The following is a 12,651-nucleotide window of genomic DNA, read 5'->3' on the forward strand; positions in this document are numbered from 1 at the left end:
CCAAGGCTTGGGAAAGGGGCCCGCGAGCGTGTCCGAGTTAAGAGTCTCTGGGTAGAATATGGAGGCGTGAAAATATAAAATAATTGACTTGGTAAAATAGGCCTTGGAGCCTTGACGGCTGCCGTAAGTGTAGGGAGGTGTTTGATTTAGGTGCATGCTAGTTGTAAATTTTCAATGGCTCTTTCAAATATTTACCCCTGACAGGTACCCTGAAACGAGAGTCGTCTACCGTCGAATATTAGTACCTATTCTAGAGACGTATTAGGTATGAGGAGAGGCGAAATCGGGCCTAGAATTGTTGCGATAAATCCGACACACAGGAACGCCGCCGGTGAAGAAAAAATCACACTACGTGATAATTACGATGATAGATCGTACAGCTTCCAATCGGAAAATAAGCGAAGGTTGAATAAAATATTTTTGTCACACTTTTGTCTAGGCTGGCATCCCTCCAGCTGGGATTTAGTCCCTAAATCAGAGCATCCGTCGCGGACTTATGGACGGCGCGGAGGACGGTGTCCTTATTGCCACACGTCCAAGATGGGCTCTGTTTCAGTAGGGATTAGATAGATTGTAGTTAGGGTGGGATAGGTCCATTTTTAGATGATTACTCTTTAGTAATCTTGGGCCCAAGGTCCAGCACTCGTACCGATGGCAACTAAACCTTATGTGGAGTTGCTTCATGTGCCGTAGATCTCTCCGAGGCATTGCATGGCCCATTGCACGAGTCATGGCACACATCGGTCCGGGTCTAGGCTAAGGCATGGAAAAATTTTGTAGGGACGGAATTAGAATAGGTAGGGCGAAATCTAGGAAGCGTAACGTCCTTGGTTCAAAAGGAACCTTAAAAACCCACGAGGGTGTATAGGCATAATACCGGCCAATTCGTGGCTAGTAGGGGAGTTTTGAGTGACGGTGAGGTAGTTTGTAAAATTAGTAATAATTGCACAGATTGCGAACTTACAAGACCGGCCAGAGATTGACTATAGTCTGGCCGCCTCTGTTGAGATGTGGTGACTAAAATATCAGTCCCGACGCAGTATACGAAATCCACTAGTCGGTCTCCTTTTGGTAGACCTTTGTATCAAAAGTAGAAATTTTCTACACGCTTTGCACAACATGCCGTTCGATTGCTCACTTGTAATAAGGTTACCCCTTTGTAATTGAGCCGGACTGCATTTGCCATTATAAGATAAAGTTTCCTACGCAGTTTGCGTCAACTACGAAACCTAGGCCTGGTCTAAACTTTCGATAATAGGGTGTCCAGACGTTGAATGGTTCATCCCTTTCAAACTGGCCCGCGACATAGTAAATAGTTGTCGCAAAAATGCGGCATTGCCGCGGTATAATGATAACCTACATACATCCTCCGAATCGGTTGCGCTGTGTGAGTATATGTGCTGAGTTATGAAACAACAACTTTCCTCGGAACCACAAATATCGCCGACGCATAATCTTGTAATTGGGAATGAGGATCCCATCTTGCTTTCCTGGAATAGGGTCTGATTATAGTTTCCTCGGACCTTTTTACCAAAAGTTGAAATCCATTCTCAGAGCGAACTGCGTCAACTGTCACAATAATTCTGTGTTATGAAAAGGTAAATACGAGTGTTTTCCGAGTGGTATTACTGAGATTGCGACAATATAGGATGATGTACTGAAGAGAGCGTAAAATATAGTACGACTTGCAATTTGGGCATAGTGTTGTCTCGCAACGTAACTCCTAGAATTAAATATTGTTGTCAAAAATGGATCCCTCGAGATGTGATTACTGAGCTAGCCGAACGATTGTATTGGTCAGGCCGCAGCGTATAAAACGTGATTCACATATGAATTCCGGAACGAAACTTCGGAAAGAATCTGAGATTAGCCGAGTTATGACTTTGTCCAGCCTCCTTGTGATTTCTCTTCTTCCTGTCAAATTGATGGCACGCCTGGCAAAATTGCAGACTATCATAATTGTTAAAGTTGGTCCAATGACTACGGCCGCGTTGTTTTCTGAGCGGCGTGGTGGTCGTCGATGCCGACGCTTTGAGTGGCCTGCATTGAACAAATATAGTTTATTTAAATCCAGAGTTGGTCAAGGTAGTCAAGAAATCTACTCAAGTAGAGGTAGCGACGAAGAAAGCTACTCAAATACGAGTGGAAGTACTTCTTCTTTAAGCAACCTAAAACTACTTGAAGTGGAAGTAGAATTAACTGACTTTATATCTACTCAAGTAAGTAAGTAGTTTTGAAAACAGCCTTAATTCGTTCGCATGGACTGTCAAAAGCTGCGAATTGAGCACGTGCAGGGAGCTTGATTCGTATTGATGCATCCCAGGAGGTATCAATTTTCAACATAATAAGTATTGTTTCGCATCATGGGATGCAAATTATAGTACTGATATGAAAATGCGATACTTATCTTTTGTTTACTGGAACACCCCGTTTTTAGAGAATGTCATGGGATGGCGCCCTACCCCATATTATAAGGCCACAAGTTTAGGCGAAGAGCAATACGTAGAAAATGTATCGGATACGGTTACATCACTTTACGTGATTATTATACGGTAATTAAAATGAAATACCAATACCACTTCTAAAAAGCGGAGAATATATTTCCTGTATTTTGTCTACAAAGTTTAAAAGGTCATCTGCTAAAATAGGTGTAACGTTCAAAAAAAAGCTGGATTTTTCAGATTATCAAGACACGTAACGGGCTGCTAGATTATAATATGATAGTTAATTGCTAGATTGCGAAACGTAGTTTCAAATGTTGTGGTGGGCCATATTTACTGTGATTAAATATTTGATATGGGCGACAATGCGGTGTGAGAGGAACCAAGCGATCCGGTACCTAAATTACATTCACTGATACTTTCATGAAAACATATTTGTCACTCCATCACTACTATGCGCGAAGCGCAATAAAATTTCTGGGCTTTACTTGACTTTTTGAATATTAGATGTTGGTACTCCATGAAAACAGCCCCGGGGTTCCTCAGGCTATCTTCCTGATTGGAAGATTAAGCTACTTCTACTTGACAAACTGAAAATAGCGAAAAGTAAGTAAGTAGATCACAAAATATTACGAAGTAATAGTAGAAAAATTCAGATCCACTTGAGTAAGTACCATAAGTAGAGGATAACTACTTGAGTACTTCGAAAAAGTAGAAGTACTTCGTTACTGACCACCTCTGCTTAAATTCGAGCGGAGGCCTAAAGCATAATACGACATCAATTAGTTACAATCCTATGTATTAATAGATAAATACGGTATGTGTTATTAGACCTAAAATAAATGACCAATTGACCATTCTTCTAGTGGAAGAGGGTAGTAGCCCTATATCGTAGGGAGAAATTCGACAAAATGGGGAACTGAGTAGGCTCCTGGTTGAAATTTGGCATGTTTTGTATGAGAGGTGCGGATTTAAGTAGTTTGAAAACTACTTTTCAAAAAACTACTCGACAGCGGCCCGCGCCAATTGCTTGGTCTTGATTTCAAAAAGGGCTACTGCAGGCCTGAAAAACCTATATCCAGTGCCTAGAAACTACTTTTCGAATGCACGCCGGATAAACTAGAATAGTAAACCGGACCTCTCCGTTATGATGTATAGTGACCCATAACTCAATGTAGGGGTTTGACCCCAGCATTGGTAGAATAAATGGATTGTGTTTTGATAATATTTTTCGGGATATTTGGCTACCATTTGGACGATAGTTGTGCAGTAATTTTTCGTGTACCTGAAGCCTTGAGTCTGAGTGGTTACCGAATGGTGCAATTCTTAACGATAAAAGGTTGGGATAAAAGGTTGGGATCGTGATCATTACAAAATATTGTCACCCAGTTTCACATCTACCCGAATGCGAACACAGCTTGACAAGCAATACTCAAATGTAGGGGGTCCCTGATCTGTTGATATCAAGACAATCACGTACAGCATGTGCAGACCCGGTATTGAGATCCTTGTAGAAACATCAGAAGAGGTGGCCGAGAGTCTTTACTGTGATTTTGTTCCTGCAAAAATTGAGAGAAAATTTGCTTCAAGAACTGGCAATTAAAGATTACTTTTAAATTAGTATCTGTAAGAACTAGTTTGGTATGAAATGATAACAGGTTTCGGAACTAGACTAGCAAGATATATGGAGTGGATTCTGGAATCTATGCGACCCTGTATTATGGTCCTTGGCGTTCAGTTAAAACTGAGCGATAGAGCGATTAGAAAATGGATTAACGATATATTACCTATGGCAGTTGGCTGAATAAATAGTACTGTTATTTTTCAAGTGAAAATAATTTCACAAGTGACTAATAATTGAAGCTGCGAATACTTGAATATTTTTCCCCGCCATTTCTGCGTCATGTATGTGGTATTTGCTTGCTCGGATTGATTGTTATGGGACCCCAGAACAACTTTGTGCAACCCCAGAACAGCAACGGCCAACTAAGACCTAATACACGGCTTCACCACTTCTTGTTAATTATTAGACTGAATGAACCTGCCAAGGTGACTTATGGCTATTGCCTTAAATGAGAAAAATGTTTTTTTGAAGCGTAGGGACTGAACTTTGTTTGTGTGAGGACTTATTAAATTAGTGTACTCAAGGACATTAAACACTATCCAAATTACTTCATGTTATGGCTAATATACTTTCCAAGTAGGTACTACGTTCAAGTTGAATCTGTAGATAGGACAGCACGCGACGTGACGCGCACTGATGGGGGTTTCGCGAGATCTGGGTACACAATGATACGGACAAAATAATACATACCACGAGTTGGAGGTTTGAGGCAGTGGTGTCGGACTCAAATGGCGTCCCGGGCCGGATTCAGGCTTTCCAATCGCTCGCGGGCTGGTCAGCTGATAAAATAGCAAGTAACAGCATGTGTTCACGTACAATGGAATTGGCAAATTGCTATGGTATGGGTTGACATATTCTACTCGCTAGTCCAGCACATGTGTTGTGGGGGGCACAGGATACTTGATTGATAATAAGTTGGGTCAAATCCTTGTAAACTACACAGGATAGTTTCAATTTGGCGTTCCACTTTTGCAAGAATGAGCACTCATCAGTCGGGGTTGTGGCCGGGTCAAGTCAGCAATCAAGTTCGGATTCAACTGCTCAGTTTCCTATTGAAGTCTTGCTAATAATAATTTAATTTACTGTTGGCAGTTTATAGCCGCGTAAATTGAATCCTAGTAGTTTGATAACTTTGCTGTTATTCAAAATTACAATGAAATGTTGATCTTGATTGTCTGAAATTTGAGACATGCGCCTTGATCTATGATGGATGTCGAGTTCGCCGCGAAATCGCAGCGCCATGGTCATAATAAATAATTTTTGAATAATTGTTACATAACGGGTTACGGATATGAGTTTACCTTGCCGAATGAGCGGTATTCCTGCCGCTCGGCCTGAGTGATAGCTGGTCCTTGTGGGGATGCTATGATGTTCAGTGCGGTTTCTGTAAAAGGAAGACTGATTATTGCCCAACGATCTCTACAGTCCAAAGGTGGTCATAATGGCAGCATTGTTACTTGGATAGGCTGAGAGCTGTTGAAGTACTACCTGCGAATTTCTGCTTGATTGTGGGTAGGATTACCTCGGAACTGCATCACCAATGTGTTGCGAGTTCGAGTCATACCAGAGTAACTACAGAAGGGGTGGTCTTCAGGCTACCGGTCGGCGGTTGCGAAACAGAAGTTGACCCGGTGTGGGTAACCATAGTGGTCCTGGACATCACAAAATTCTACCCGGGCATGTTGATAGTTAAAAAGTAGTTCGAATACTCGCCTGTTTGATCAGGCAGTAGAAGTAGATGGGACTGACGTGAGTACTCCGAACTAGTGGAAGTACCTATTACCACTGTCTCCAGCGTGAATGTTGACAGCAAACTCACTCACCTAACATCGGTCGTTTGTTCGCCGTTCTGCGCTCAACATTGACCGTTTGGATATGGCATTGGTTGCGGAGAACTTTACGACGAACCATGCTTATACCGTAGTCTTTGACCGAATTCAAATTCGCGCGGTTTCTGAATTCTTTCTTGTGTCAGTCGGTGCATCGTAGCAGGGGGTAGATTTGTGTTGGCTGCTGAGTAGCTGGAAGTGCCGATAGGACTCTTTTGCTATGATTTGATCTGTAAAATCAATATACAAATGACTTGAATTCATGCCGATATTGGGTGTAATTAGATAAGGTAATTTTTACCCGTATAGTAAAATGGAGCTCTATATCACCTGGCTAGAATCCTTGTATAGATTGTGTAATTAAATAATTGTGGTGCTAAAATGAGGGAACTCGGAACAGTGGATTTAATTCCTAGACATGAATCCACGAACTGGGACAATCTACGGAGCATTTATTACTCCTTGGACAGTTGGGATTTAGGAACCTATGAAACACGCGAAGAAAGGATGAATTTTAAAAGAGCTGTGTGGGATATAATTTCAGACAGAAATGATTGGTGTAAGAGACGGGACGATGGCCTCTTGACGAGAGTGTCATTGTACGATGAAATATCCCAGAGAACATTGAATATAATGTGCAATATATTGGACGATATTTTGGAACTAAGAAGTAGTGATCCATATGATGCAGGGAGGCGCATAATGATTTACGAACTAATTCGAGGCGTGGTTATTAAGGCGACGGATATAAGAGTTTCGAAGAATTGCTACAAAACACTCAATAGCTGCAACATGCATGAGGGGGTCGAGGAGTGGGGATGTCAACACGATCTGGGAGTAGTAGGTCATTCCATTGTAGATCACGGACGGACTGTCAGGATAAGAGAATTGACTTTACGCCCTGCCCCTGTAGAAGGAGCAAGTGTTGATATTGATGCGATGGTGCCTCAAAACATTTTGCACGTTGGCCCACACGATTGTATATGTGATGGTGAATGCGACTGTATACAAATAAGAACACCGTATGAATTGAGATGATATCTGCAATCGGTATCAAAGTTTGGCTCGCTTGAAACAGGAATGCTTGATGTTTAAAAATAGGGTCAGAACTCACCTGAGGTTTGGAATTTGAAAGTTAAAATAATGGGTGATCTTTGAGTCTGGAAATCATAGTGCAATCAGTGTTGGTCCAGATTAGTTGCACTGGGCAATGTCTGAATAATGTCCCGAATGAATTAACCTTGTGTACAGATTGAATACTGTGGGATAAATAGCCAGATAATAGGACTTGAGTCAGGGTTTGACTCGGTTTATTTAAGTCACCTTTTCTCTGGTTTAGGTTGTCTTGACTTCGGAGATGTGAGTCGATGAGTGGCTGGATCGCGGCGCCTTGTATACGTTCTGAATTGTATAACCTGTGAGGTACAATCCATTATTGAATGATCGGGCGCTTATTGTATCACAAATGAGTTGAATTACCTTGTCTAGACAGTGGTAAAGTGATATAGTCTGCTAGTAAGGTGTCTTGATTCTATAAGAGGCTAACAGTACTCATTGCACGCTTCGTGAACCTCTGATATGTATGTACCAGCGGTTATTAGTCTTTTTGGAAATAGTACTTATAGGTTGCACTATGTTGCATCCAAGTCTGTACTAAGCAGAGCAGTCCACCATCTTTTAATAACAACTACTCAACGCACTTAGTTTTAGGTCGCCGCCTATGATGTGTGTAATTGGCCAAATCCTTTTGGAAAGCCAGGCCGGAGAAGCTGAGCCACTGAATTATTGACCCAAGGGCACAGTGTGTTTTTTGAGAGGTGTTTGTAGGTCCCTAGTTTTGAGGCCTAATAGTATTGACAATCAATGTGAACTTGAGGGATTGAATTGGTCCCGATTTTGAGGCATCACTTCATCAGTGGGACTCCCCAATTCCCACTCTCCTACTTGAAATAGTTTACTCTGCCTTACCAAATTGTGGGAGAATATAAGCGTGAGTGTATATAATGAATTGGATGCCTTGCAAATGGAAAAGGCCAGATTGCACCAATTAGAGAAAGTCGTTTTTCCTGTATAACACAGCGGAACTTTGTTTGTGGGCTGACTGCTATTTTTCTTGTATTAAGATTGTGTAATTGTACAATTGTAAAACCAAAATGGATTACATAGAGATCACTAACCAAATGGTTGGAGAATATGCGCATGAGTTAACTAGAATATATAATGAATTGGATGCCCTGCAAATGGAAAAAGACAACTGTCGTGAACAGATTTTCAAAAATACGGCTACGATAATAAAGAGAGCGCTGAAAAACAGACAGCGTCTAAGTTGTCTGGCAATTGCTAAAGATAATAAAAAGGACTTGATGGATGACATCAGATATATTCTGTTGGAAATTGAGGGTATGAAGGGGCAGGAACGAGTGATGATATACGAACTCCTGCGTGGATACATATCGTACCATACTGGGTTCGTGGTGCCAAAAAGTTCGTACAGAACGCGATCAAAAATTATGGAGATTTGGAAAACTAACGAACAAATAAACTGGACTTATGACCCAGAATTTGTGTGGGAAAAAGAGGAAAGAAGAAAAACGATTTTCTTGGTGATTCCACCGGAGGAAGACAAAGAAAATCAGGGATGTTAATCATGATTATACGGAATGAAACACTTAAATGCGAAATACTGAACAATCATGTATGTGTATAGATTTGACTTGGCGTAATGGGGGCGACGATCAAACTGACCCTTCCGGTATCTTGTGCCTGAACCTGGTATGCGTCCAAATTCTTGACAATGCGCCGATGTGATCTGTCGAGATTAATCAATCATTCAATGACCTTGTGGGTAGCATTGTGTTGAACTAGTAGTAGGGTGATGTAGCCTACATGCAGTGTATCTTGACTAACCCCCTTGGGTGGTCTAGATCGAGTAGTGTTGCTTATACATTAAAATTAAATTGTGGTAGATAATTCTGGACTGGCAGTTACATGCGTGTTGGAGCCAGTGTGGCTTGACTTGACTCGGGCCACTTTGCGAGGGTGACTTGTCTTGACTCGGCGCTTCGAGAAGTGCGGATTGACTCGTGACTCAGGCAGAATTTAATAAGATAATTTCGAGTCATCAATAAGTAAATGGTGTTTATTTACATTGCGAAGTGTTCGCCATTATCAGGCCTCTTGTATGATTGAGTCAATGAATATAATCATGAGCTTATATTCTCACATAGGTGAATGGGTGTTGCACTGTACTATGTGAATTTGGCTTCGTATTCAATCATCTGTTTTGGCTGATAACACAGACGGCAGCAAATGTTTTGGATTTAACTTTGTATTATTTATTAAATTCAAGGAAAAAGGTTAATTAATCTGTCTGTCACACAAAATGTTATCACTTTGAAATTTGAATCATCATTCGTACTTCAAAAAATTCAATTCAACTGAACTGTGACTTGACTTGACTCACCACCTTCGAAAAACGATTGACTCATTGAGCTCAGTCTAGATCAACTATGACTCGAGATTATTCGTGACTTGAATACCAGCACTGAGTACTATGCGAGCACGATCGATATCAGCATTTTTTCGGCATAATCAACTCTTTAACTCTTGATTGTTATCTAATTCGGATAAATGGGGGCTCGTCTGTAGTTAGAGCTGTATAATACAACGACTTAAAGTCATGTCTCTACCTTAAAGATTCAACCTTACTCACTGGTGGTTTAACTCTGGCTTGACTTAGCACATTCAAAATGTCCGGTGACTCAAGGCAGTGAATGAATCCCAGCACTGGTAGTGAGTAGTTCAGGAGGTGTATCTCACCGACTGCCGTTAGAGGGGCAGGGTTGCGCTAGAATTCAAGAAAATTGTGTTAAAAGTCTAGCAAAAATGGCAGTGAAAACAATTGCATTAATAACCATTGGAGAATTATTAGGTTCTGTTGTAGTACCTAGTTCCTGCTGGTTTCCCCCAGGACCTCACAGGGGAGCTACTCTTGGCAGCTTTAACAAAATCAGTGGCCTAAAGGGAATGTGACCCTACCCTTCATATGCTGGCGCTTGGGTGAACTTGGCAGGTAGTTGAGCTTCTTGCTCTCAAACCATTGTGTCATAGATAACACCGACCCTAGCTGAAATATTGGATTTAAGTTGCAGGAAAAATTGGCGTAAAACCTGGAGAAGACTTATTTGCAAGGGCATGGCCGAATCAAAGTCAAATAGATTCTGGATCGTTGTAACTAAACATGTTTTTTTTCTAAAAAGAAAAATGCTATCGGTAACCATGGGTAACGTTATTGGGGTCATTTCGCATTGGCCCGACAATGTGTCGCATCTTGTAGTCTGAAAAATGGTCTCACATTTCCCCAACCCAATATACCTATGCGCATGTAATTGCAAACTTTGGAGACTTCCAGTCCTTTCATTACTCTCCTACTTGAAATGGTTTAACCTGCCTTATCGGACAATTGTACAAGCTCTGTTTGAAAATTTGGATACGTACACAGCAGGGGGTGATGGGACAGATTTGGTCTTATGGTCTTAGAGTGACTTCTAGGAAGAAAAAGGTAATATGTATGCCCCACAAAAGATCGAATATTCCTGTATTTCGAAGTGCTGAAGAATTTTCTGTGCAGGATCCAGGATGCGTTATTTTTTTCAATGAAAATTTCAATTGATGCTGGCTAGTGCGTAGCGTGTGAAAAATCGGCAGGGCTGTGGCTAAAGGTTGTCTCGCTCTACCAATCTCACCACCTAGAAGACAAATCCTGTGGTGTGAACGCCACAGGAGTTCCTGAGGCATAACATATCATTGGTTGATGCTTATGTTGGGTAAATATCCAGTTTATAGACCATGATGTGCATAGATTAGCAAACTTTCTTGCGAAAATAAGATTAAAAAACCGATACATTAAAATTTGTCTCAGCAAGCTGGGTATAAGCGCTCTTGAATAGCTCTTGAATGTGTCAATTTTCCAGAATCATTTTCAGGACCGCCAACTATGCTGCCTCGTTGATTAACAACATTTGCCAGTAAGATGGGACCAAAGATACTGACAGGGCAAGACTGTCGCAATAACCACAATATGTCTTATAGACATTTATTAGTCTTGATGCGTTTTGTTAGTCTTGTTTTTGGGACCAAGCAATAGTGACAATTGTATTTGGTCTCAAAAAGCTGAATCCGTCTTAATTTTAGGACCTTAATTCGTCAGTGAAACCAAAATTACTGAAAATGAGACCAAATCATCCTCATTTCTTGAATTTGAGACATTTGTAAAATTTTTGTAAAATATCGGAGAGTTGTAGACACCTAATATGCACTATGTAGATTGCCTTGATGAGGCTAACATATTTGTATAATTTTAAAGTGAGTTAAAATTGCGGATCGCAGGCGGGAATTCTTGACAACTTAGCACTGGATCAGTTTTTGGGCCCAGTTAATTATGGCAATTTGTATTGATATTGAATGTAGGGAGGACAAATCATTGAATTTATATCCAAACGAAATCTAGGCTAGAATTATCCGATCTTCCCTAAATTTTTCTCGTGTTATAGAAGAGAGAGGTCTGGTCACACACATGCTTAAATGTCCAGTTCTAAAATGATTTTGTTATATGTCAGGTGACCTATTGCCAATGCCCAGTGCCTTGGCTGTTAAGAAACCTGCTGAATCTGAATTCAATCCTGTATGGAATCGGTGTGCTGTGCTCACACTGTATTCTATTTTTTAGGAAAATCATCACTGCTCACCTGATATATCAGGCAGTTCCAATCAGGAATTCAATTAGGTAAAAGGAGTACTTACCAGGAAGACCCATGAATTTCAGATTGGATCCCAACATAGTGAATATAGGCTGTTGGGTATCCAAGAGAAGTGACTAACTAACATTATGGAACCACTTAGTTATGATGATGATCTGAAATCCTGAAATATAAAGGTTATGGAAAAATAAGATAAATTTATATTATCAGGAATAATCCGGGGTAGTGCCTTTGTTGTAATTTCACTGATATTGAATGGATCTTGGTGATCTAATCGACTAAGGAAAGGTGCTGAAGCGTCCTTAGTCTTCTGTATGAAAAAATATGTGATATAGCAGTAGAGTTTTAGCAGGGCAGTATTGATCGACTGACCTGATAAATCGCAGCTTGCCAGGGAAGGTGATGCGCGTCTAGTATCATAGATTCAGGCTGTGCCATTGTGTTGAGATTGTTTACCGTAAGAAGAACTAAATCAAAATTCTACTTTTACTATGGCTGGCTCGTGATGCGATAAGTTGCACTACGATCTGGCTAAAACCCTATGAAATCTCGGTTCATTGTTTGGAATGGGTCCTGCGCGGCTACATTCTGGGTCTGTGGCCCAATGTCAGGCTGGGATGACACCGATATACGACCGAATAACCAGAGTTTGAATCCCAGGTTCGCCGTTAACCGAGTTCGCCGTCAACCGCTGGCCATCGGCCGAATTTCCTATGCGGAAAAAAGATGCGCGTTATTTTAAATATGGCGATATGCCGTTATTGTAACAATTATCGATTGGCCTCGGTACGAAGATATCACTAGTAAACCAAAATGGCGCCAGCTAATATTTAATGCTAGACTGCTTAGATAGCTCCCTTCATGGGTAAAAGGAAGCAAAGTGGTGGTAGCCGGCCTACTAAACCTTGAGTTGTGACATCTTGGAAAAGGGCGCGTGTTCGTCGTATATTTTGGGTTGGCTCGGCTAATTCGCAAAAGAATGAATTGAACTGGTTCTA

At 41.0% G+C, this 12,651-nt stretch overlaps 1 protein-coding gene across 7 annotated transcripts; it reads right to left on the reverse strand.

The window, feature by feature from the left end:
- Window positions 1-1,567: 1,567 nt before the first annotated feature.
- LOC145435459 (uncharacterized) lies at window positions 1,568-12,576 on the reverse strand. 7 transcript variants are annotated; one of them, XM_080312743.1, is made up of 9 exons: window positions 11,697-12,376; window positions 9,607-9,741; window positions 8,640-8,703; window positions 7,009-7,309; window positions 5,889-6,124; window positions 5,367-5,449; window positions 4,756-4,844; window positions 3,922-4,000; window positions 1,568-2,040 (listed from the first exon to the last, which is right to left on the reverse strand). In XM_080312743.1, exons 5-8 carry the CDS (start codon window positions 5,974-5,976, stop codon window positions 3,961-3,963), a joined length of 300 nt encoding a protein of 99 aa, XP_080168869.1. In that variant the 5' UTR covers window positions 5,977-6,124; window positions 7,009-7,309; window positions 8,640-8,703; window positions 9,607-9,741; window positions 11,697-12,376; the 3' UTR covers window positions 1,568-2,040; window positions 3,922-3,960. The 7 variants fall into 7 exon arrangements, with proteins under 7 accessions (XP_080168869.1, XP_080168868.1, XP_080168863.1 ...); XM_080312742.1 differs by having other exon boundaries at window positions 1,568-4,000; XM_080312737.1 differs by lacking the exons at window positions 1,568-2,040; window positions 3,922-4,000 and having other exon boundaries at window positions 4,129-4,844; window positions 7,009-7,153; window positions 7,218-7,309; window positions 11,697-12,576.
- Between the last annotated feature and the right edge of the window lie 75 nt (window positions 12,577-12,651).

Source organism: Botryllus schlosseri, chromosome 3, assembly GCF_051294905.1.
Source record: "Botryllus schlosseri isolate E-star chromosome 3, Bs_hap1, whole genome shotgun sequence".
NCBI lineage: Eukaryota > Metazoa > Chordata > Ascidiacea > Stolidobranchia > Styelidae > Botryllus > Botryllus schlosseri.